This window comes from Cygnus atratus, chromosome 1 (genome assembly GCF_013377495.2).
Source record: "Cygnus atratus isolate AKBS03 ecotype Queensland, Australia chromosome 1, CAtr_DNAZoo_HiC_assembly, whole genome shotgun sequence".
Lineage (NCBI taxonomy): Eukaryota > Metazoa > Chordata > Aves > Anseriformes > Anatidae > Cygnus > Cygnus atratus.
In genome coordinates, this window is record NC_066362.1 from 13,361,229 (window position 1) to 13,387,785 (window position 26,557).

At 40.7% G+C, this 26,557-nt stretch overlaps 1 protein-coding gene across 1 annotated transcript in view; it reads right to left on the reverse strand.

Moving 5' to 3' along the window:
* Window positions 1–4,851: 4,851 nt before the first annotated feature.
* The window catches only part of RELN (reelin), a 296,816-nt gene continuing 275,110 nt past the window's right edge, over window positions 4,852–26,557 (reverse strand). Inside the window, exons 54-64 of the mRNA XM_035549571.1 lie at window positions 25,668–25,843; window positions 23,260–23,366; window positions 22,612–22,854; window positions 21,908–22,083; window positions 20,218–20,291; window positions 19,356–19,517; window positions 18,853–19,010; window positions 17,749–17,968; window positions 16,549–16,746; window positions 16,018–16,116; window positions 4,852–5,996 (exon numbers count right to left, since the gene is read on the reverse strand). Coding sequence (XP_035405464.1) covers window positions 5,900–5,996; window positions 16,018–16,116; window positions 16,549–16,746; window positions 17,749–17,968; window positions 18,853–19,010; window positions 19,356–19,517; window positions 20,218–20,291; window positions 21,908–22,083; window positions 22,612–22,854; window positions 23,260–23,366; window positions 25,668–25,843 — 1,710 coding nt within the window. The 3' untranslated portion in view covers window positions 4,852–5,899. The remainder of the gene's footprint in view (window positions 5,997–16,017; window positions 16,117–16,548; window positions 16,747–17,748; window positions 17,969–18,852; window positions 19,011–19,355; window positions 19,518–20,217; window positions 20,292–21,907; window positions 22,084–22,611; window positions 22,855–23,259; window positions 23,367–25,667; window positions 25,844–26,557) is intronic.

Sequence of the window (26,557 nt, forward strand, 5' to 3'; positions counted from 1 at the left end):
AATTTTACAGTAATCCGCAGTGGGAATTACGTTAAACTAATTGTGTCAATAGTTGCATTTAAATACATGAAATAAAGCTGGTTTTAATTTCTTGTGCACATTTTAGCATGACCCACGGGGAAGGTTAATAGTTCTTTTTATTGCTTTTTCCAGCATTGTCTAAAATGGTACAAGATGCTTCAGTACTTCAGCTCCGAGAGAAGGGCAGGGATTAATATAGTGCTGAACGCAGTAGAAGCAAGATGAAAAGAGGATTTGGGGTCAAAACACAGAATGGGAGGAGAAGTTAGTGCAGAATAAACAATACGGACAATTGGAGAGGCCAAAAAAAATTCCTGCGGAGGATAGCTGTGGGCAACCCGTCACTGGTGCACACACCACCCGAGCTGTGTGATGACAGGGCCCCAGCGTGAGCTTCGAGGGCTCCTCAGGCCCACGGGCTCTGGAGCAGCAGGAGCCATTGCTGTCCGGCAGCACAAGGGAAGCCGTGAGGCGCTGCTGAAGGCAGGATCCAGCCCTCGCTCTCTGGCTGGAGCTTCGGTCCTTAGGGCATTCCCTTCCCAACTTCCTTCTTCCTCAAATAACCGCTGGCAGTGAATACGGTCCTGCAGCCAGCTGGGCGGGAGGGGAGCGTGGAGGCTTGTGGCACTTCTGGCTGTCTCTTTGGGGTGGGCTTTCCACAGGGGACCTGTGGTGGAGCCTCCCAGGCTGGCAAATTGCACCAGGTGGCCTGGGTCACTCCCTCAGGAGCCTTCTAACCATCTCTCAACATTTTAGGGCAGAAAAAGACTTGTATGTGTTTGACCACTGAGTGTTATGAAAGTCCTAGGACAGGTCAAATCAGCCAAATCAGTAGAGATGGGTATTTACAGGTTGAAGTAAAATACACTTTTAGATTGACTGGGATTTTCACCGTGATTTCAGTGGCACTTGGCTTGGTTCTCAAAGTGCTCCTGTTAATTAGTTACTACCTATCTCCTGTACAGATACGCTAGTCATGTCAGGCTTTATTATCTTCCGTAATAGCAGTTATCATATCAGAGGCCCAAACATTAGGACATTTCCCTTTTCACCATGAAAAGTTCCTTGACATGCAAATTCTTTACAATGTCCCTTGAGAAGGATTGGATTTTAAACAAACTAAGCTGGGTGCCATTTGGATTATGCATAGTTACGAATATAAACCAGCTGAATGGCTTTGCACATGCTGTTTCCAGCACGCTTGGGGCAATGTATCAGCAGAAGGCTGCCGTGTATGGATAGTTAGTGGGCAGGGAAAGAAGGACCAAGGGCTATCAGTGGTGTGTGTGGTGCTGGCAGTGGCAGCCCTGCTACCCCCATGGCTCTGCCAGTGCCTCCCGCAGTACTGCCTTTGGCCCAGAGGCAGTCAGGGAAGCAGCTGTGCCCTCTGGAAGAACTTTGCCACAAACTTCTTCACAGACCTCCCTTGACCTGTATGGCTCTCAAAAGCACAAACCCTGTACTCTTTTTTTTTTTTTTTTTTTCCTAAAGAAGCTTTGCCAACTTGTTTTCTCTCAAAAGAAATACAGATTCTAACTACTGACCCAGCAGTTACCCGTGTCCTCCTGTACAGTGTGTACAGTACTCCTCCACCCCAGGAGTGCTGTTTTTACTGGGCCCTGCCTTGCCGGGTGCCGGCTCAAACTCTCCCCATCAGGCTCTGTGACAATTAGCCATGCATGGGCCTACCTCCTTAGGCTTGCTGCCAGATCAGTCCTTTCAGCTGAACTGAGAAGAACAGGGGAAGAAAACAGCAACAGTCATAAACCATCAATAACAGGAGAACACTGGGCAGTTCTGTCTTCCAGATGCCACCTTTCTTCCAGGAGCAGATCTACCACTTGTGGACAGTGGGTACTCCATTCACTGATTCACAGCCAACGTGCTGCGTGTGGTTGTGTGGTCTCAGCTGCTGTAGACTGGTAGCAGTCCTTCAAGAGGGCCATGCTTAAGGCAGGCAAGCCCTTTTGCTGGTCTAACTTGGTTCTGAGGCTCCCCCACCAGCTCCTCTTTGAGGTAGCTCCCTTGTTGAGCTCCAGCATTGAGTCACATCTAGTTAACATCTAGTCACATCTAGTCACATCTAGCTCTGGACCGTGCTGCTGCAGAGCTAAACTGAGCGGGATTTTTCTGTCATACGCTGCTGTTTGTTTGCATGGCTGCTGGCAGCTGGCATAGTGGTTGCTGAGCGTCCTGCCATGGGGCTTGTGGAACCTCATGCCATAGTCTGCTTGGACAATACCCAGACCCCTTTTCCCACTGATGTATAAATAATGAGATGGTGCTAGGGCAGCAAGTCCACCCAGTGGCATTTGCTCTGAAGGGTAAGAAAGTGAATAAAACAGACTCGTGTTTATAACTGCTCTCATGTCTCTTCCCAAATGTTTTCCTTTCTAGACTAAACAAACCAACTATCTACTTGGAAGGTCATAGTCTTAAGGGTTTTGTTTTTAGTGCTATACTCTGAAATCTCTGCAGTTTGTTTACATCTATATTTAAGTGAAGAGCTCAACAGCTGATAACTGCTGTGTACTTTATCACCACTGACAGTTGTATGTTTTCTGTGTTTTATTGTAAATTGATAACTTCTTTTATCGATATCTTCTTTTGATATATTTAAAAATGCCATTTTGCATTGTATTTTACACTGTTGATTCTCTTCCTACAGTTTTGCTGCCTCACCAGATATTTACCCAGTTTGCATGCTGGTAGGCCATTTGCTCTTTGAGAACATATTGTCCTTTATTGTATTTGCTTTTTTATTTCATTTCTACCCATTTCTCTAAATTGTCCTGTTCATTCAAATCCTAATTCAGTCTTTCAAAATACTTGTGCTCCGCACATTTCTTCTGGTTAAGCTGATGTCGCCATCTTTGAATGAAGCAAGCTCAAGAGAAGATCATTTAGGCAAAATTATGGTAACTTTTGTTTTTGATTGTTCCAGGAACACCAGCAGGTAAGAGCTTTCTCTTTCTCTATTTTCATTTCATTTCTCTTACTTTCTCCTTATTCTACTTGAATAATGGGTCCATGAGCTGATAGGAAAAATGCGAAAGACCACAAGGCATACTAAAACTATTCATAGTTACGATTGCCAAAGTTTCGTATCAGTAGATAAGCTTGTCAGTACATTTTATAGCACTGTCACTGGTTTATTGCCCTTGACTATGTGATGTGTCACCCTTGCTATTTCACTGCTATTTAGTGTCAGATGACTCATTGCTTTCAGTCATATGGGAGGAAAAATGCAACAGTGCATACAGTAAACACACTGCATGTGCATGCTACCTTGTGTGCCATAGGAATGGAAGAAAATTGAGGAAGAACTTCCTGGAATCTGGAAAGGGCAAACAACAAAATCACTTGGAAATCTACCAGCAGGGACGATTTTCTTGAGAAAAGCCTGTGCACAGCTTGTAGTCAGCTCTTGTAAAATGCCTTGAGGGATTCCTCAGTGATTACATACACTATTTGAGAGAAATAAATACAATTGTGAAAAGTGTCTTCTCTGACTATGCTGGTCTCTTATCTGCAAAATGAAGTCAGACTAATTGCCTCATTGTATCTGTGTTGTTGTCCTTAATATAAATTAACTCCCTAGCAAAACACTAGCTGTGCAAACATTTTAGATTGAAATGTAACTTACGTATTTTCATATTAGGACAAATAAAATTATCTTAAAAACAGGAGTGTTTATATCTTGCATTTTTGTTTGTTCAATGGATGATACTTCTATTGCAATAATTTAAAATCTCTTGCCCAAACATTAAGATATTATATTCTTTAATAACATCATTTATTTATTTCTGCTCTTTCTCTGAATTGATCCTTTATCTTGTTTCAAGGATTGAAAGCATGCAAGAAGCTGGGCTCTTGCAGTAAGTTTCCAGTCAAAGATGTATTACATACTTTTGACCTAGCCAAGGTTTTGACTAGTTGGTCACTGAATCGCCTTTTTTTTTTTTTTTCCTGCACTGCTCAGATACCTTTGATTGAAAAAGTTAAAAATTAAACACATTTTATGTGGTTGAGCATGGATTTATAGTAAATGTTGTACTGGTTCAGACCGTTATAGTGTCACAACCAGTGGCCAGAAACATAAAAGATGTAAGAGCATAACACGTGTGTATGATACTCCTCTTTAATACTTGCCCATTCCATGTCCCCAGATCATTACTGGTTCAGAGGATTTCCTGAACATGTTGTGGTTTCTCTATTCACTAACCCATGATGGATTTTTCTTCCAAGGACTTGTTCAGTCTCCTCTTGCATCGAGGAAAACATTTCACATGTGCAACATCCTTTAGCAAGGCCTGCAATGGATCAGCTATCTAGTACTGTGTGAACAATTAGCAACTTCTGTCTGTTTTGAAGCAGGCTCCTTTTGTGCTGCATGGTGGTCCTCAGAGCTTGGAAACACCGATTTGCACCGCTATCTGTCCTCAGACTTTGACTTGTGAAATATTCCATCCTGAGAGGTTACGCACTGGCCAAGCAGTGAGGTGTACACTGACGCTGTAGGTGCGTAACACCTCTGTGTTGGGTTTGCAGGTAAAGAAAAGTGGGAGTGCGCACTGGTCCATGGTCCCGTTTCATTCCTTGCACTACGACCTGTTCCAACAACCACGCCGTGCCAATGGATCGGCCTGGGAAGATCTCTTGGTTTGTGTTTGCAGACACTGCTATTTTCGAAGTGCTGGTAGGTGTGATGTGCTAAGTATCCAAGAAAAATGAAAGTCAGTGCTTGCATTAGAATCTAGGTATTTAGAAAAATAACTTGGTTTATGATTTCTTGTAAAGCCCAGGTGGCTTGAAAAGTCTAACATCAGAGTCGTTTGTTGACGTTTTTATTGAAGCATGGATCTTTAGCTTGGTTCACCATAAAGTGAAGCATTTTATTTATGATAATAGACAGTTCAGGGCTATAGGGGCATTATAACGTTGCTGGTGTAGATACAACTTTATCAGAAGATACAAACATGACCCGCAAGAGAAACAAACACCAAAGAGAACACAATGAAACGTTCACTGTTTACAAATCACTTCATTACTACAGACACCAAATGGCAGTTACTGTAAGTAAATCAGTTGCAGAGAACTGACTACATTTAGACAAGGAAATGGGGACTTTTGTTTGGGGCTTCATCCACAACTGCTCCGTAGAAAAAAGTTTAATGTCAAGCATTCTTTTTCTTTATCCACAAAACAATGCTAGCCAACAGACATATCAAAGAATAAGACTGAAAGATACCAACGCCTTTACAACTACTTTTGCAATTATCTTCTTGATTAGGTACTTTGATTTTTTTTTTTTTTAATACATTTTGTCATAAGGTAAATAGCCCAAAAATCAGCAGCAAAAATATTACAACAACAAAACAAGTAAATACAGTGCCAATGTGTCATGTTGTAGAAGAGAATACAAAGAGGACAAACAATGATAACTTAATCATATAAAATGACACAGAGCTGAAATACAGTGCACTTAAATACCTATGTGACAAAGAATGTTAAATTCTGTACTTAGTATGTACGTTTTTTAAACATAAAATCTGAAAAGTCTTTGTGCTTAAACTTTTTTTTTTCCCGTTAAACAGAATTAGTTGCTTACTTCCAATACTGCCACTGTAAACTGATATTACAACAGATCACAATTTTCACAGACACATCAACATTAAAACATTTACCTATGAGAAAATAAGTCACTTCTCATTAGTTCACAGTGCGAAAAAGTGGTGTACACTCTGCCTTGAGAAAGGCTTTCAGTTATTCATCAAGCCAGTTGCAGAAAAGTCCTGAAATCAGATGCAGTGCTAGATTTAAAGAATGGAAAGCAACACATCACATGTTGGGAGGAAAAAATAAATTTCTCGTTTCTTCATGGATATCGTCTAAGTGACCTTCGTCTTCTGTTGTAGAAATGCCTGAGCCCATGTTGCCGTGAAAAATTCATCATGTAATTTTGTTTGCGAGTGCTGTTAAAATTGAAGGGGTTGGGGGAGGAAGAGAAGAACATTAGTTTTTTATAGGTATTTAAACTTCTTCTGGAGCAGTGAGCTAGTGGGACAGATTCTTCTTATTCCTTGCATAGCCTTTCAAGCCATGTAAAGCAGTGTAAAGCAGACCCGTTGTACAACAAGGAAGAAGGCAATTGAGAATCTGTCCCACTTTGCTTTTATTTACAGTTCATTATCTTACGGAAAGGTTAAGAGCTTTCAGCTAATTAAAGCCTGTGATGCCTAGGGCCAGATTCACTTAAGCTATATGCACTTCGTACCCTCTCAATGCGGGGCATTTCTCCACTGTGGCCAGTCACCTTCCCTCTCAGAACACTAACTGCTTTATCTTGAGAACAGAGGAAAAGCTTTACTCCTCATCATCATCTTCTACTTTTACTATAGAGGAAATGAAGTGTAACACTTCTACGTAGAGTTAACATTTCCCTCTCCTACACTCCCCATCCAAAATTAAAGAAAGATCTGGGAAGAAAGCATCATTGCATCCGGGAGGAGACCTGGCAAGAGACAGCCCGACTGCGTCCTGACTGAAGGAGGGACTCTTGTTCAGACCCACGTGGAGGAAAAAGACCCATCCCACCTCATTCACGTTTTTACTTTTGTTGAGGGAAGAAGGAACCATGAGATGGCAGCAGTGGACAATGCTGCCTGGGACTTGGGCACCTGAAATCCAGCTCCCGAGGGCTGGATTCAGTTTACAAATGTCAGCAGCTTTGGAAATGCAGCTGGAACATTTGTGGTGCATCCTCGTGCACATACAGACGTGTATAACTTGGAGAGACCTGCACGTGCAGGAACACAGAGCTCTGCATACAGAGCTGTGGTACAGGACTGCTGAACAGCCGCAGGGCTTCATCTGGCTGTGGCTCTTCCTGGTCCCTTTACATAGATATCTGTACCCTCAGGGCATATATAAAACTACAGGTCTATGTAAACCTATCGTCAAACTGCATTTGGGGTTATATGAGAATGAAAAGTTTTGTGCTTTCTGTAGTCCTTACACAGGATGCCTCCTCCCAGACCTAGTGCTCACAGTGTGCTTGGCCATATCAAGCAGCTGAGGTGGTGCTGTAAGAGACAGCCGCTGTGGCACACTGCAGGCCCAGGGTATGGGAAAGACCTTTCCATCAGGTAACTACTTTTAAAAACAAAATAGTTTCATACTGCGGCCAGGCAAAGTTACAGAGTCACCTGAGAGTCACCCCTTTCTCCCCGTGGAAAACATGCACACAAGACATATGCAGCCAGAGGATGCGGTTTGTCTCGGGGAATGGGGCACAGCATTAACCATGCAGACACTAAGGACAACTCCAACAGACTAAAGGAGCTTCAGCCACAAAAAAAAAGCATTGGTAACTATGCGGTCAAATTTTCTTTTGGCTTCCAGGGGAAAGAACAGTGAAGTCTCAGTGAATCTGCGCAGTCTCAGGCTAATTTCTGATTCTCTTTCCCAGTCCTCCCTACCCCCTTAGGAGCCTGTGCTTCCTCATTTCACCTTGCAGTGGGAGAAGGATGCCAGGCCTAAACATCTCAATCCAAGGGACTGAATGTTACCAGAAGCCTCCAAACCAAGGAGTCCATCAGATTTTAAAGGTGATACATGAAATAAAGGCCTGCAGCAGATACTGCAGTCAACAAATCTCCCATTTGTGGGTGCAAGGTAGGTTGTCATTTGTGAGTTTTCCCTGTGAGTGCATAAGCTTGTTTTTAGTGAATATGACCCCTAGGAAAAAGAAATAATTGCATGCTTTGCAAAATAACTATGATTCTCCAGAGGCAAAGGTAGCTTTGGCTTTTGTATGATAACTTCATCTAAAAAATGCATATAACAAAATTACACCATTTTCAACAGCTAATCTAGATCGTGATTAACTACATTGAATAAAAGCAGTTGTGTCAAAATCTAGAACATAAACCCTCAAGAAATTCCAAGTTGCTTCCCAACTAGCTTGGAAATTTCTTTACCCAATTTTACAGAAAAACAAACCTTCCTCTTTTTTTGCCACTGGAATGTACACTCAAGAATGAGACAAAATCCAGCTCCTGGTGACAATGAATGTGTTCGGCACAACTTTCTGCACTCTTACAGTAAATCAGTGCTCTAGAGTGTTTGGTGCTTAGTTTGACTTAACCTTGACTTTCACATGACTTTTTTAATTGAAAAGTTCTGTGCTAATTAATATTTTTTTTTGTGTGTGTGTGTGAGAGACTGTCGGTGGTGAGTTTGTATGGTTTTAATGCCACTTGGTAGCTCAAGTGCAAAGAAGCATTAAAGACCAGTCTTGATTCTGATCACATACTCTGTGGAGCATCTCCCTCAGTGTGGTGGTGAACGTCTCACTAAGGAAGGGAGGAGGAAAACTGCAGCCCTGAGCTCTCTGCGGAAAGTGGCTACCATTGATCATGGGACTTGAAGGAGATCTTAGTCTTCCCTTCTCTGTAATCCCCAGTTGCCGGAGCCGTTGCCTGAGAAGCAAAAACTTCCTCAAATCAACCCCAACTGGCCTTGCTCTGGGTACATGGAACCAAGTGGAGCCTGGCAACGTGCTTGGCTGAAATATTTGCTGTTTCTGGACCTGGTTAAATTTTGGATTGAGCTTGGCTGTGAGATGGTCAGCTTAGTCAAGACTTAGACAGCCAGGGCACGCTGAGCTGCAATCCTTGGTCCCAGGGTCCTGCTGCCTTTGCTCTGCTCATGTTCAGCAGCAGCTCAGCAGAGGTTGTCACTGGTTTGGATGCTGCTAGGTACGCCTAGCCTGTATTTCGCTTCCATTTTGTATTTGGCCTTACCATAATGTTATGGTAATGATGTTTAAAACAATGAACAAACAGAAAAAAAAAAAGGAAATGAAATAAAAAATAAAAGGAACAAAGAAAGGGTTACCTAAAATACAGAAGTGATTTACTAGTTTTTATAATGTATATTCAGTCTGTTTTGTTATTTTAGAAGATGTTCAAGATGTTACAAACAAAGAAAACATATGTATTCCTTGTCTTACACTGAACACTGCAGTCTGTGAAAAATCAGAGCAATGTAAATTGCAAAGAACTAAATGTTTATTTTACATGTACTGATTTTGTTCAAACTTGTTCTCACTGAAGTCTGAGGTAGGCTTCCCAGCTACTGGGTTAGATGCCACATAAAAACTTCATGCCTACTATAGACAAAGGCATGTTTTTCACTCTTGTTATAGGTAAATTGATATATCGTATAAAGTACAGTACTGTATTGCCTTGTATTGTTTATCATGTATAGTCTGATATTCACAAAATGAGAACAAGTCTATATTTATTTCTCTGAATTAATGTTATATATTGGTAGGAGAAAAGCACTGGATAATAGAGACCAATAGTGCTTTGTAAGATCACAATAAGAATTATGTAATAAATTTTGTGGCAGAATTATGCATTTTTTTGCATGTGGTGTATTTAAGAATGTTTTCAATATTATTATTAATAAACTTCATTTGTATTGTTACAGACTGATAAAGGCTTTGACATACGTTGCTGTTATTTTCTTGTTTCGAGCACCCAAAATATGCAAGGCAGCATCAAGCTGTGTTAGGAATAAGCCCCCCTTCCGTAATGGAGGGTGTGGAGGGGAAATGTTGCTTGGCTATCAGCGGCAACTCGGAGGCTGCTTTGCAAGTCCGTAATGGTCTGTCAGTGCACTGAGCCCTCCTCCTTTTCTGTGCATTCACTGAACCATCAGATGCAAAGAGCAGATCCAAAATAATTATCTGTGTATTGCTGATGAAGCAAACAGCAACAAAAGCAAATACTAGGAGCAATTATTGCATAATCTATTCTACAGTTTTGGGTACATTAATGGTAAAAAATAAATAGAAGATAATACTGCTCCAGTTTACATAGGAAACCCTAAGCAACTTTCGAGTGGAGTCACTGGAGTTATACTGATTAGATGAAAACAATACGCAGTTGATATAGAAAAACAAAATTCTGTTTAGGGCATACTCAGTAAGTATGTACAATAACGCAATTTATGAGAAGAAGTCACTCTTAAGTAGACCATCTGGGTCTTTAGTAGACTGTTCTGACTATTGTATATTTCCAAAAGCATAGTTTGAAGTAAAATCTGTAATTTAAAATTGGTGAAAATAGAACATAATCAAATAGAATAAAAATATGCAGTAAAAAAAAGCAAGATATCTAATGTCACTTATTTTCATGTTTTTATTTCTGATTGATGGGAAAATTAGGAACCAAATAGAAATAAAAATATTTAGATAACCAAACCAAACATGAACAAAGCCTTAGAAAACAGCAAAGGCATGCTTCTCAGGATTAGGCTTTGGGTAAATTTTGTGGCTGAATTACAAATGCTTTGTAGGGGGGTTATGAGAAAAGCGATGTGCTCTGACTGAAGTCCTCATGGCTTATATTAACAACAAACATTCTTTGGCTCCAGTGAGATGCCCACAGCTGAACCCACAGCTCAGTCACAGTGTTGACTAGCAGTATCTAATTGGGGCAGCACAAACCAGTATAGTTACAAGAAACAAGAACTACCTGGCAAGCTCTTGCTGTGCATCCAAGAGGCATGCATGTCTATGCCATCGTACATATTCACTGACATATTCTACCTGGCTGTGGCTTCAGCTCTGTGGTCATTAATTACAGAAAAAAGTTGGAATTCCCATGTAGAGCTAAGAGATTGCCCAAACAGTGCCCTGGGTGCCTTCCATTCGCAGGCCTTATTGCACTGAAGGAGAAGGAAAAATGCTTCTGGCTGCAGCCTTAGTGAAGTTCCTGCTGTAGTACAAGAGTGATGAACATGTTCAGCTAAGCTAAACTTCCCCTGATACTCCACGGGGCAGAGCTGCAGGACCAGGGCCCTAAAAAGCTCCCTGGCACATCTCTGAGAGTACAACGGATTTTCCACCGACCTGTCACTGACAAAACTTTGTGAAAGTACTGTAGCTGTAGCAGCAACATGTATTTGATACCGATTCAGGGAAAGTACTTACCTTATTCTAGTGTAAAACCAATGACAGCAAACAATGAAATACAACACAAGTTAGAAAATGCCTTTCAATGCATGCAGCACTGTGATTAGTCATAAAACCCTGATGAGGTTTAGAGGCAATATAGGACTTTTCATCTCTTTTGAAAATAAAAATTGAACAAATTATTTCCTGATATTTCAAATCAATGCTTATATTTTTATTTTCTATAAAATTCAGCATGCACTTTTTAGAAACATAATAAACATGTCATAAAAGCACAGATTGCGTCATATTAAATTTGGCATAAATGTTGTGAATATTCAGATAACTACCTAATGTTTGAACTATTTCTGTTCTTTATTATAACTATGTATAGACTTTAATTTAAATGCATTTTTCAAATCATTGCTTTATAGTAAAAAAAATATAGCAGATGAACATGCTTTTCCACATAAAAACTCTTTGCTAGAGCTAGGATATATAATTTGTATTTTCATGTTGCAAAGTACAGATGAACATTCTTTGCACCAAATGCAACCTAAGTTCCTCACTAAATCATTTGTGCCAAAAATGTGAGAATATCTCGACAATGAAGAGCATGGAGTGATGACTATGGAGGGATTTGTTCCGTTTTTCAACAATTAACCATAAAATGTAAGGGGGATAATACAACTTGCATTCCTGGTACAACTCAAATTCCCATGGATTACATTATGAATTTTGGGGTGCAAAGAAAGCAACATCAGACCATTAGTGTTCAGTTTATCATTGACCTCTAGTTCTCAGTACTTTCTATCAGAATTCAGATTTGGGAGGTCAGTGAGGGCCTGCTCTATACACAAAGAAATGGCAGTTCCAGGTGCACATGCAGAAAAGTGCGTGGTATCTGAGTAGCAGGCTGTGAGCTCTACTTAGAGGGTGGAACGATGTGCACATGAAATGCAGAGTTGGACATGGGCTGTTCTTAGGGCAGGAATATAGGGGCATTCAAAAAAGCACTCTTTCTTAAGTCTGGGGTAAAATATATATATTTTTTTAATCCTAAGAAGAGCCACAGTCATGGAACATGTGAGAGTTGTGCCCAAAGCTTTCTTTACAAATTGAGAGAAAAAATTTGGCACTAAAAAGGCACTAGCCTTAAAGGGACTGGACATCTTGATAACTACTGTCCTTTCCCCATCACATGACAGACATCAGCCATTGTTAAAAGAAGTTGGCAAGTGGGAAGTTGGCAAGTGGTTAGTTGGCAAGACCGATTTAATGTATACCATATTCAAAGCAGGTGCTGCGTTTCACCTGCTGGAAAGAGGGGCTCAATCTGAGCACCACTTGCAGCTGCAGTACAGTGTTAACAACACTGCTTTTTAATGAGTGATTCAAATAATTCATTAAAAAGAGAGGCGATTCTAAGAAACATACAAAAGCACCCGCCTGGCCTTTCTTATTACCATCATGTATTTTGCATGCACAGATTATCTGTAGGTTAATTTTTTCCTCCAGCAAAAAGGGAAACAAAGAAATTGCATCCTGAAAACATGTCTGCTGGTAAGAGGATGATGTCCCTTGACTATGTCAATTAGACTGAACAGTGTTGTGACCTTGGCTCTGTATCACTGTAGGCTTTATCTGTGCTATGACTCAGCAGCTGGGCTCATGACAGAATTAATTTCAAGTCCTTGGATTGCTAAGAAGAGTTGAACCATGAAAACAGGTATTCACATATTTTCCCTGGGGTGGACAGTCTCTGGGGAGGAATGTAATGGATAGCAGAGACATTCCCCACATTGGGTGGGGAATAAAATCATGAAAAGCTTTAGCTGTGCTACACCCCTGCAGACCAGCTCTCCCTGCAGGCAGGTGCTTTCCTTGCTTGCCTTCCTGCTCTGGCCCATATTCTGCTCAAGGAGAGCACTGCTGACTTGTCCTTGGGCTGAGGAGAGGCTGGCAGAGCACCTGGGTGTGCAGCTCTGCCCACCTCTGGGTCTGCAGACAGCCAAGCCAACAGGTAGCATGTAGAGGATTCAATAAAATGTTTGTTTCCTCCCCTACCCCGTGGGCTGACAGGATGAGATGTATGGAAAACCAGGAATTTCTCTGCACCCAGAACCACACCTCCTGGTATGGGTTGGCTCCTTGTTATAACGCCACACAGGTTAGAGGCTTGCCTGCTGAAGTGACGTGGGTACACAGAGCAGGAAAAAGTGTGAAAATCTAGGACGTCTGTGAGCAGGCTTTTAACAGGGCCAGAGAGGATAATGGGGATGGTAGCCGGGGGGGCATATGTCTGTGATCATTAGCTGGAGGCTCTTTCAGATGAAAGAGTGGCAGGGTTATAAGAGCACAGAGTGCAGACTGTGTTAGACACAGACCATCAACAGCTCCTGGAGCCAGGGATGGCTGGAGTCATGGCTTTCTGAGGCAAGGTCAGAAAGCCAGCAGGGATCATTTCCAACCTGAGAGTCACAGAGGTTTCCTAAGGTGTCTCTGCTTTGGGAAGAATAAGCCAAGTCAGAAACCTACTGACTCCTTATAAAATGAATGGAAAGTGGTAATTACATCATCCTACTGAATAATTTTATTTCAGGCCGTGACTCTCTGCTCTTTCTCTGGGAACATGGGTGGATGAGCACCCAAGGGACAGTGCCTCCTTGCCTCTTATGAAAGAGCTAACCTGGTGAGTTGGTTTACTTGCCCCAGGGGCGGGCAGGCTTTCTGTGCCTGACACTTCCAGCACCTTCATTTCTAACCCCCCCCCCTTTTTTTTTTTTCCTCAGTTTAAATTGTATGGGGATTTACAGTAGGTGAAAGAAAATTTACAGTGGGTGCAAGAAAAGAGCAGACAATGAAGAAAAACATGTCCAGAAAGTACAGGATTGCTGACACATTGCTCCTACTCACAGGACCTTTTCTTAGTATTTTAGGTACCTTCAGGCATCTGAAGGGCCCTTACACTGCTGCAGGGAGAGGCAGGCAGACAGGCAGTGTAGTCTGGGAGCTCAGGCTGCCCCTGTCTGCTATGGGGTGCTGAGCCTCTCTGCAGTTACACACTGGCCTTTCTAAGATGGTTCTTCTTCCTTGCCCACCTTCTTTGTCTTTCAACCACTGAAAATCCCGGGAAGTTCAGAGATTAAGGCCCACACTGGTCATTGGAAAATGCAAGAATATTAAGAATTAAACGTAAGTCCTATCCCTAGTATTCATAGTGCAGCTTAACACCTTGGTGGCCCTGGTGTGTGCAGGATGGCCTAGGGTTAGTGCTAACAGACACTGATCCAGGCTCCCTTCTGCATGCCTGGAAGTACTCCATGGCAATGACACAGCATCTTCATCGTTTTACAGGTGAAGAAGTTGAAGTGCTGAGGGGTAAAGTGTGAAGTGGCAGAGCTGAAGGAAAACCCAGGCCTCCTGAGGGAGCATCTATGTACAAAGAAGAAGAGAAAGAAGGAGGCATTGCTTGCCCATCTGGTTCCTTCCCTAGGCAAGGTGTGATTGCTTGCTGTAGCATTTCTATTGCTTTTTCCATTCTAGTATAAAATGGATCTTGTGATTGAATTGTTACCACTTGGCTTGTCTGTTTAGACTACAACTTGGCAAATCTCATTGTCCAAGAAGTTCTTCAGAATTCAGCCTAAGAATCCCTTTTTAAAAACTTATACTTATTCCTATTTGGATTGATGGGTAATAATAGTATGCTCTATTTTTTTCCCATCTGTTTTTTTTCTCTCTCTCTCTCTCTTTTTTTTTTTAATTGAAAGGCAGAAAGAAATGTGAATATTTTATAGCTAGCCGTTCCCATTTCCATGGTTTTCTAAACATTTCCTGCAAGTTTATGCTTTCATATCTTTATTGATGCAGCATCGTACAGCCACTGATGAACTAAGCCAGGAATCCCATCCATCCCTCTGTTCCTTCAAGCTTTAAGCTTAATGTTATGGAAGCAGAGCCCAGCAAGGTGTGTAAAAGCAGCAGAGCGTGCACAGTTACTCAGTGTTGGGACCAGTTTGGCTTGGGGTTGATATGAGTGCCATGCAAGCTGGTGCTGCTTGGTGGAAGGAAGAACAGGGCTAACTAGCAATCAGATAATCCACTTTGCTATTGTTACAAAACATTATTTGCAGTGTCTGTGATAATTCAGATTTAAAGACAGAAACCTTATAATTACACAGTCTGGATGTTATCCAAGCCTAATTTCTTCATTGTTGGTTTTTAAATTATTCAATAAAAGGAATGTTTGAACCTATCTATGGAGCAGGCACGCCTCTCTCTGCCAACCACTGTCAGCGATGAGTTCCCTCCCGTGAAGCCACTAGCATTTCACTTCTACTGGAACTAAATTGTTAGAGAAAAAGCAGGTCATCTCTTTGTGACGTAACACAGGAAAAAATGGGTTAGCTGCGAGCGAAACCCATCTCAATAATGGGAGAATCAAGAGGGTGTAGACACTTTACTTGGTAAAATCTTGACAAGGGGATGAATATAGAGCTCAGACCATAGGAACCTGATATAGTGAACCCTGTTTCTGAACAGTATCCTTCTTACTAAAAAAGGAAATGAATAAGGCATTAGTTGCTAATGCAAATTTTTCAGAGGCACAACAACATTACTCTGTGCAAAGAGCAATACAGCAGACTCTTTTGTATCTTCAAAAGGACATAAATCAACTTTATATGGCAGCACAGCATTGAACAGAAATATCCTTTCTTATGTTCCAGCACAATATATTTCACAGTCATCGCTGCATTACAGGAACACACCAATACTTGGTGGTGATAAAGCCCCGCTTTCCCTCCTGTGTTTTTCCACGAGACAAAACACATACCCCTGCTGTGCTGCTTATTTCATGACCATCTTAACTGCTGCTGGTTGCTGCCAGGGCAAAGCATTAGCAAAGACTGATTTTCAAAGGTTTCCCTGGGCCAAAACGATTCTTACTGAGCTTAACACTCGTGCCATGCTGGAGGTATTTCAGTACTTTCTGAGATGGGGTGGGATGAGGTGAAGCTGATACTCACAGGACGACTTCTACGTGGTCCAAAGCCCACTGATCATGACCTGTTCCATTGTGACGGGGTTGCCACCAGCGCAGTAAGACTCCTTTCATTCGTGCCTCCCTGTCGTCACAAACACAAGAGACTGTGAGAGCTCCAGACTATCAAAGTCTTGCACTTCTCTGTCTAACCCTCAACATGAACTGAGAGCAAAGCCAAAGCATTGTTTGTACACCCCAGCACATCAACATGCTATAAGCACAAAACATTTAATGGTGAAAAATGCACACACAGAAGGACTAATTAAATACTTTTTTTTTTCCTCTTATCTTCCGAACAAGTATTCTGTTGGTATTTTTTTCCAAAAATTTTTCTGAAGACTACACTAAGTCTACACTAAGATATTTTTAATATCAGCCTTCCACTTAAGCTTCCTTCTTTGCCTACCTTCCCACCAACCTTTTGTTTTTCTTGCAGTGATGCAAAGATAAAGTCTTTCCTAGCAGAAATCTATCTTGTGCATTTAGAGGTAATGAAATGCGACTAGGTACTCACAGGGGAACATTATAAGACACTCTTTGGGCGTGTATGAAGTCCTTTGGCTGATGCTGTGCAATTACTTGCCATGTAATTCCATTATTTACACTGTATTGGAGGAGCACTGCCTTGTCTACAGTGTTAGGATCACTTAGATTGGTATTGCAACTGTCTGTTTGTGAAATGCTTCCAATTTGCAAAACAAACATGATTTTGCTGTAAAACACAGAGAGAAAAGGTATTTTCAATATGCAAAAAGTATTCAAACAAAGAACAGCACTTCCAGATTTATTGCAGTTATTACAAAAATTCAGGATTCTTAAGAATCAGTACTTTTAACATGCAAAATAAACTGTTCTCATGTCTCTAAAACACAGCTCTCCTTTCAAACTAATAATTTACTATGTATAACATATTTCAATATATTTGAAGGCAATAGATACAATTTTACAATGTTTCTTCACAAAACTGAGATACATAAACAGAATAAATATGCAAATGAGTGTATGAAAAACTAAAAAGGGGCAAATAAAGGTAGAACAAAGTGTCTAAAGGATTTCTAATATTCTACCTAGGTGTTCAGGCAAGAAATGAAGTGTCTGATTTATATCTGGCCCAGTTGCTGATTCACCCTGTTTCTAATCATTTGTTAGACAGCTAAATACAAAACCAATCCAGAAAACTGTCACTCTCTTAAGGGTCAGCACAGGCTGGTCGCATTTGTTTTTCCATGGCCATAGAGACTTAATAGATGAAAAAGATACTCCTGCTCATTGCCAGGTGAATATAATTTTATTTGACAACTGAAACAGAAAAATCAGTCCATAATTGCTAATAGCATCTTTACTCATGACTGCCATGGAGGCACATACAAACATGGGATTTGTCTTATCAGATCAGGCACTGGTCCAGACAGTCTGGTATCCACCCTTTGCCAATGGCTTCATCATCAGTTCTGGCTTACTAGGCAGTGCTCTGTTGGGCATGATGAAAACATCTGACCTTTTCACCTGACATGGCTTCCTCCTCACTCTCCACCTCCCAAATGAAAGTCACAAAGCGTTCTGCCAACCCTAATGTTTATCTGCCAGCCACATCTGACTGCACGGTAGAGCCAAGTTAGTCCATCCTCTTCATGGCCCACATGGCTTCACATGCATAGGAATAATTTCATTTCTCATGAGCTGCTGAAAGAGCGTTTTATGCTCACAGTATTACCTTGCGCGGGTGAGATCCAGAGGCTTAGTCACAGCTTGTCGTATCTGACATCCATTAAAATAGAGTGAATCTCCATGGGCATAAGGTGCCAGCTGTCCACATCCATTCCCTATCACTCCACCCTGAATGGTTTCCCAGTTTATTTCAGTGACTCTTTCAGATTCAAAATTATCTTTAATATAACTGGGGAGATCATGGCTAAAAACAGAGCAGTCATCACCTAGAAATGACACAATGAAGTTATAAAACACACAAAAATCAAAAGAATTGGGAAAATTCAGTTACAGTCCATTGTAATTACATTCAAGTTACAGTATACAGTGTGACTACAGGCCCAGTATACAGTGTGACTACGGGCTGAATATGTTTCAGCAGATTGATTAATAGTGCACACATTGCTGTATAATATTCATTTTTATGAAATCAAGGCTGCCAGTCTATTATTTTTTACAGCAGTGTAACTTCAAATACTGCAACAAGGTTTCTCCTGTTTTACACTGGTGCCAACATGGGAAACCTCAAATTGGTGGTTGAAGGGAAATGCCTTTAAAAGTGGGGAAGAATCTGATCTCATAAAGTTATGAGACTGTTCTGGAAGTCTCTAAACACTCCGGCTCCGCTCCCACAGAGCACTTATAATTTCTTGAGGACACTCAGGTACCATTAGACATCTGCTCATCTGAATTGCAGCAGTAGAGCAGAACAGTCTGTTGTGATAGGGCACAGAACTGAATCCCTTGCAGGTGCCAGTCACCAATGTCTGGATCCCATGTACACATCCCCTGGGAGTGACTGCACCATTGGAAGGAATACAGGGGTGAAAGCCGTGTCTGGGTAAGCAGGTAGGCACATCGTGCTTTCCATGAAGATCGAATGGGCTATAAATACAGTGCCAGACAGCCGAGACTACTGATTCAACCCAGGAAGAGTAAAGGAAGGGAGTAGTTGTTACTTGCAGCCCTGCCAAATTATGAATTTATAGTCTGTTACTCAAGCATTCCAGTGATAAATGTAGACAGGATATATCACTCTGTCTATATCTTTTGTTTACTTTTGAGCTAGATTAGACTGTAGCAGATGTATAAGAAACTGAAAAAATGAAACCTTGGTATCCTTCATCACAAATGCAAATGGCTCCAGTTGTGCAATATCCATGACCACTGCAGAGCTTAGGGCATGCTTCCCCAATGTACACGTGGTCGATTGCCCAGCTTTGTTTCTCTAGTTCTTCTCCTTTCTGAATCCACCTGAACTGAGTTGCACTGCAAATGTCAAAACCCAAATACGATGTTATGATATCTAGCAATTAAACACATCTGTACAGTGATGTTCAAATAGGCCAGTAGCAGATGAAATGAAAAATGTTGTATGCAAGAGCTGTGACTAATAACTAGAAAGACAGACCAAACCTGAATGGGTGGCTGTTACATTATCGGCAGTAGACACTTCTATTAACAAAAAGCTTTCTCAAAAATTAATTATGTATCAGATCTAAATCCAGCAATAAAGAAGCATTTTTAATTCACCAGTTGTTCCAAAGCTGACAGGGCCAGCAAGACAGCTGACATTTTACAGGCCCACAGTGAGCTGACCTTTTGGTAACCTACCTGGAAGAGACATGATCAGGCAGCTGGATAGTTATTCTTTTCCACATGGAGCTGTTGACAGAGTTATAGATGGTAGCTTCATGGAACTGAAATGGTGAGCAGCCAATGCTATTAGATGAGGAAGGAAGACAGTGTGTCTGAACGAGCTGCCATGAATCTGTCCTGTAGGAAACAACAAAAAAATATGTTCTTAGAACAACTGGAAGAATAATGAAAGGTAATCTCTAAAGTCAGGGCATTGCCTGTCTTACTAAACAAACCCAATAGATTGTTACTGATAGTTTCCATGCTTTGTAGCCACAGATAGACAAGAGGTGAGAAGGTGAAACCCTGGTGCAGCCTTGGAAGACTTTCCATGCCCCATGTTTACCCACAAACGTTTAAGCACAGAATATATCTTCACTTTTACAAATTATAATGCAATATTATACTATAATATTATATATATATTATATAATATTATACAGCACAGGAAACAGTGTTATTAATTTTTCTGTCAGTTACAGACCAAATCAGAATTAAGTAACCTCCACTTGATTACAGTTTGGTCCTAAATGTATAGTCCTGTACCACTAAAACAACAGTTTCCTGTGAATGTGGCTTTCTGTGAGCACATTTTTAACAGGAACATGTTCACGACTGTAACTGCAAGCTCAATGCCATGAATCTGTCAGCATCTGGAATAAATTATAAAGAGAATTTACGGGAGTTATGTACACAAATCCCAGTGCTTGCAAACAGGATTTGTTCAGATCCTGTTACAAGATGAACATCAAAGTGAATGCTTTAATAAATAAAAGATTTTGAGGTTTTTAATTTCATACTATTTTTTTTTAAGTCTATATATTCTGCTCTCATTTACCTTGCATCCTTAGTATACTCCAGCATCACAGAGTGGAGGTCGCCACAAGAAGTTGCCTCACAGCCAACCACGATCTATAGCATAAAGAAAATTGGGTGCTGTAACAAGTCAGGTAGACATTTAATGTGATATATGATGAAGTGGTGCTTTTTTTCTTTTCTTTACAGGCTGTGTAAAAAAGTTTGTCAACTTATATGTTGGAAAATAATTATCAAAAGAGGGTGGAAAACAAAAGACACAATACTCCAGGTACTGCTTTTACTTAATTTTACCTCATTGTTATTTTCAAACAGAATCCTGACACTAATTTCCTAAATTTGAAATTATATAAAGAAACATTATTTCCGAGACACCAGGACGTGGAAGCTCCTCAGCATTTCAGAAAGTGAAATACTGAGCTTTGTATTAATCACCTATGAAATTTATAACTCATAATGAAAAAATGTGGGTGTGAACTCAAGTCAATAAAATTTAACAACTGAATTATTCTGAATATCTAGAGCAATAAACATATTTGTGCCATGTTAGAATAGAAAGATTACCGTACACAATATATAGTACTGAATAGGTAACAAAAGCTAAATTTTAAGAACTTCAGCACCAAATGGTAGCCATGCACTACAGCTGAGTTCTTAGTTTAGAAATAAAATCCTTGCTGTGACTGGTGAAGAAAAAGGAGGAGAAAGTCCAGAGAAAAACACTTTGCAATGACAGCTCAGTAATACAAACAACTCAATGTTGATGGGTTATCTTAAATGTTGCCCTTAAACCAGAGGAAAAAGATGATAAGCTGGGCAAAATAAGCAGCTTGGGGGGTCTTGGCATGCAGTAGGAAATAGTATGTTAGACTTCTCTTTTATATAATTCCTTTAGAGATGGCATGCTGCGTAAGTGGGGGAAGCAATGCTTTGAGGGAGTATATTAGTAAATATAAAATAGGCAACAATGTTGAGAAAAGGTGAAAATTTGATCAAAAATGGAAAAATCTGGAGCTGTCTTGTCAAAGAGAAGACCAAGAAAAAAAAACAAACACAAAAAAACAAGGAAAGAGACAACTATTTTTATAACCTTGCTTTTATGTTTGTTCCTGGTTTATTTAAGACATAGTGATTGGGGAAGGGCCCATTTCTGGGAAGCAACTACAAAGGTATTTAGTTATTGCCTCTGTCTATTCAGAATTCCACTTTAAAAAAGCAAAATATTCAGAAAAGTTTCTCTGATTATTTAGATCACTTCCCATGACGAAAGTAAGCAAAAGGGGTACTTCTACTCTGAGCACTCCTGCATTTTCAATATGCCAGTTCTTTTCCAGCCCACATCTACCTTGCCTTTTCTGCTTATTCACTAGGTGAGGGAAATGGCATATTCTGCATGCCATGCATTCTCACCTTAGAAAATAATTCTTACTCTGTCTGATGATCCAGTACTTTCTGGAGAAAGGGATTAAACTGCCAATCTCTCTCAGTAACCCCCAAAGCATATAGACAGTCAGAAGAATTTGACATCTCACATTCATGCAACCTTTCAGGTTCCTGTTACCTGCACTTGAAAATTTTCCTTAAATTTTAATATAAAATCATTATTTATTCATCCAGTTGTGCTTCCTAGCTGGAACAAGAAGAACTTCTGGAGAGAAATTAGATGATTTTTCATTACAAAATTTACTTTGTAGAGAGAGAACATTTCTTACTTTAAACTGCATCATGTATCCTGGTTGTATAATAAGCTCCCTGGAGGACAGGATGTTGTGTGTTTTGTCCTTTTTCTTATTTGGCCAGTAGAGATGGAATGATGGATTTCCACAGAACCCTGCAGTCCTGACTGCATTAGGGTAAAAACTCCAGTTTTCTTCATGAGAGGTGCCTTCTATTAACATGAGTTAAATACAATTACTGTATTGTCTCAGGAAACATCAAGGCTTAGTAATGAATCCACAGAATCACTAGATACAGTACTTTAGCGATATAAACACTAAATCTACACTAGCTGTTGTGACACACAATAAGTAAGCTACTAGCAGACAGTATAAACATCAGCTCCAGACAGGTAATTAAAATGTTTAAATACTAGTATTTTTAAAAATATGATTAAATAAAACTTCCCTACCCAAGAATTTAAATGAAATGAGTTGGACTGAAAAAAAAAAGCCTTCCTTATAGATATGTCCATATATTTACACAAACATACCTAAATATACTTGTATATATATATATATGCATATATATATACAGACATCCCCATTAGTAGCATGAAGAATTGAATAGAAACAGTACTAGTCTACAAAACAAAAACTTCGCAATGTTAAAAAAGAAGAAAAAGCATGCTCGCAAGCTCATAGGGCTTTTCTCAAATAAGATCATGGTAGACAATAGAATAGCTGTCATAGCCTCTTACCATCATCAAATGTATCTACCAGCTGACTGGGGTTGATCTCTGCTCCCCCAATCAGTATGTTATCCAGAGCCCACTGCGCCCGATCAGGACCTGAAACCACGATCCCATTGCTGATGGTGAAAGGCTGCCACCACCTCAAGCGGGTTGTGTTGGTCAGAGCACGTTCGGGGAGAAGGATGTAGTCATGTCTGACTGAGATATATTTTTGGTAGTCCATCTCATGAAGCAAAGTCCAGCTTATCCCTAGAATGAAAAGACGCTGATTTAGTAATAAAAACAAGCATAAGGTAGAATCTTCTAAAAGATTTAAGGGAGATACCAGGAAATCAGAAATAATAGCTATGTTCTCCCAATAGGCAAGTCTTAACTTCTAAGGGTAGTTGGCAACTGTACTCATTACAAGAGCAATTTTGTAATTGTATAAAGTAATCAAATTGGCTAGAAGCCACTGATAACTAAAATCAAGGAGGTGGATTATTGAAAACTTTTCCTGAGCAATAGATGGAATTTCTAGAAGGAGGAAGAACATTACAAGGACAAAAATACCTATCTTATTATTTTGGATTGTTATGATGACTTCTCAGATATTTATGATGCTTAAATACCGAATATGGCTGTAGTTTAGATGAAACTTCAAGATGTACTTGCCTCCATCAATGGAATAATCTAGCAGCACTCCCTCCTTTCTGCAGGTTGGTCTGTGGCATGTTGTCATGTTGTTTTCACTCCCAATTCTCCCCCAGTATTGTAGAAATCTAAGGGTAAATGTACAGGTTTACAACTGTTAAAGATCTGTACAGATCAAGAAGTTTCCTTTCTGTAAGCAGATATGCTGAAAATGCTCAAAATTTTTAAGCAAGTAACACTGATGTCCAAGTAGAACAAAGGTTTCCAAAAACATTGCCTTATAATTCCCACTGGAACCTCATGAAATTCAACAAGGACAAATGCAATGTCCTCCCCGTGGGAGGGACTAACCCCCTGCTGTGGTACAGACTGGGACTGACTGGCCAAGAGCAGCTTTGTTAATTGCTTCCTGGGAGTACTGGTGGAACGGGGATTAAACATACTTTAACAAGGTGCCCTGGCAGCAATGAAGGACATAAAAAAAGTTGATAAACTGAGGTAAAGTCACTTGGAGGCCACCTAAATTGTCTGGGCTGTAGCATGTGCCTTGTGAGGAGAGGCTGAGGGACCTAGGCTTGGTCAGCTTAAAGAAGATAGGACTTCAGGAGGATCTGACAGCAGCCTACAGGGAAGTCATCAGGAAGGCAGAGCAGAGCTTTGCTGTGGGGCATGGCAGAGACCAGGAGACAGTGGCTGTGCATTGAAACAAAGGAGGTTCTGACTGCATATAAAGGAAAAAAATATTACTGTGATGGTTAACTCAACACTCTCCTTGGAGTTTTTCAAGACTCAGAAGGACAAAGCCCTGAGCAACCTGGTCTAAATTCACAGTTATCCCTGCTTTGAGAATGAGGTTGGGCTAGGGACCTCCTGAGGCCCCTTCCTACTTGAAAGGCTATGTGATTTGATGATTTTTTGCTGAAAAATAGAATTCTTTAAAGCTATTCAGCCAAGGGACAAAGATGCTGAAGTTGTCTTCTATGTGATGTCCTTAACTTGTCTAAACTGATGTTATTCCATTGCTCTCCAGTTAAGTCACCCTTTCTACCTCATGCAAATGGAACGGGTCTTGTATGGGCCCACAGGAGAGGCCGACCAGCAGAGGTGATGTTCTGAACTCAGTGGGAGACGATGCTAGTGCCTCAGGAGTGGAGCCAGTGGTGCACAGGTGACAGCAGTGTCTTGCGTCTTTGCAGGACAGGCATTGCTGCCTCTAGGATGCTCCTGGCGAAGGGGACCTGCTGCTTCACCGGGGCATGGAGGGCCATCCTTTCCACTGTGGTAGGGTGGGCCTTGGTCTACAACTCAACTAAAAGCATCAGTTTCTTGACAAACAAGACACAGTTGGTAGCTGAGTCCAAAAAACAGTAGGGAATGGAGACCTTTCTGACAGCAAGCATGGTGTTACTAGCCGTGCTAAGAGCACTGCAGCTTCCCCCACACCATTAGCTGTGCATCACCTTCCCCTGTTCACCACATCTCTAGGTCTGGCTCTGGCAAGGCATGAGGACTCCCCTGCTTCTCATTGCCATGTCAGATATACCTCTGTGAAATATGCATTTTTAAATGAAAAAAGCCACAGCTCCAACTTCACAACCTCCTCAAGCATGCTGTTTCCCATTAACTTTCATTTTTCAGTGGGAATCTGTCTGAGAAAAGCTAGTCATGTGTATAAATGCTGACAAGACCAAGCACTGCAGGGAGGTATTCTCACCTCTCAGGCCTCTGGTGTAATCAGTGGTGAGATGCAGAGAGCACCAGAAGGTGATTCTGAGTGGAGATTGTCCTTGGATGCCACCACTTCCCCTTAGACTCCTTTCACCTCTGATGATGTGGGGGACTCAGGGAAGCTAGACTCCATGCTGTTCACCTCTTACTTTGGCCACAGTGGCTCATAGATCCCATCAGGGAGAATTTCTGCCAAACACATCCTTATGACCTCTGCTACCAGTGACAGCTATCTCAACTGTTATGTTACCTCACCCCTGTCTTCTGGGTCTATGCTTGGGGGTGTAAATATCTCCCTGTGTTACCAATCCACCAAGAACTATCATATATTCAGAGAACCTCATGCTTTCCGCCAACTTGTTTTTCAGTGAAAAGAAGTTTCCGTGGCAATTCTGGAATATTAAATGATTCCCACTCACTTCTCCAAAAATCCTCATAAAATCCTCCAGTGAGACACTGGAGGACCCAAATGCACTGAAGAACACCTCCGAACTGCTGTGACCATCCTCCCTGAGTGCCATGCAAACCTTTGCTCCATTGGACATTGTAGCAAATTAAATCATAATCTAATTAGTGTCTACCTGAGATAACGCTCTGCTTGTGGTGGCTTAGGAATTCTTTGAGCTACAAGCTGTATTTCCTGCTGCTTTGTGAGCATTTAACAGAGTTCCCCATTGAAATGACATGGTAACATGACATACTTTGCACCCCGCAGGTCCAGATCTTGCGTGACAGCCTGTCTCACGGTAGCACCTCCAAAATAGAGAGTTGTGTCTTCTGCTAGAATCCCACACTCAGTACAAGTACTTCCTCCTTCTAAGGACATCCATAAATCTGGTTTAATTTCTTCATTGTCAAAGCGCTCTTTCAGGAAAGTCTGTAATGAAGGTGTTTAACATAAAGCACAAGTAATTATGATTGTAAGCCTTTCTGATGGCCAGAGCTGGAACTGATCTTCTAAATGTATTTGAAAGACTCACAAACACTGTAAAGATTATTTTTTTTTCCTAGGATTAATAAACATAGATGAACTGGATTGGCTAAATATGGAAATATTTTAGGGCTAGATTTTAACATATTTGGGAGGTAATCCAGTACATTAGAGTTTCCATGTGCAAATGAATGGGTCTAATTCATAACTATGGTCACCCAAGACTATGTAACACCACTCCACATATCCAGTAGGTATGGTAGATATTATTATTTTATAATTTCTCCCCAGCAAAACTTGTACTGTGGTGAAATTTCAAGATTTTTCTTGTATTCATTGCTTCAATAAGCTCTATCATGATAAAGACAATCCTTCTACAGGTCTTGATCAATGAACATGTGTGCAAGGATGAATTCTGTCTAATGATAATCTAAAGATGAACAGTGAACTTTATCACAGCTTTATTGGGCAGTGTTATTTGAAAACGAACAAAATAGTTCTTGGATACTGTAGTACTGTAGTTTTGTTAAAAATGTTAAAAGGACTGAAAATGGATTTGAGTATCTTCAGACTGTCATGAATCAAAGCTAAATTTCCAGTGTGATTCTCTCTCTCCCTTTCCCTCTTTTTCATTCTCAGCGAAAAACATGTCAAAATTCA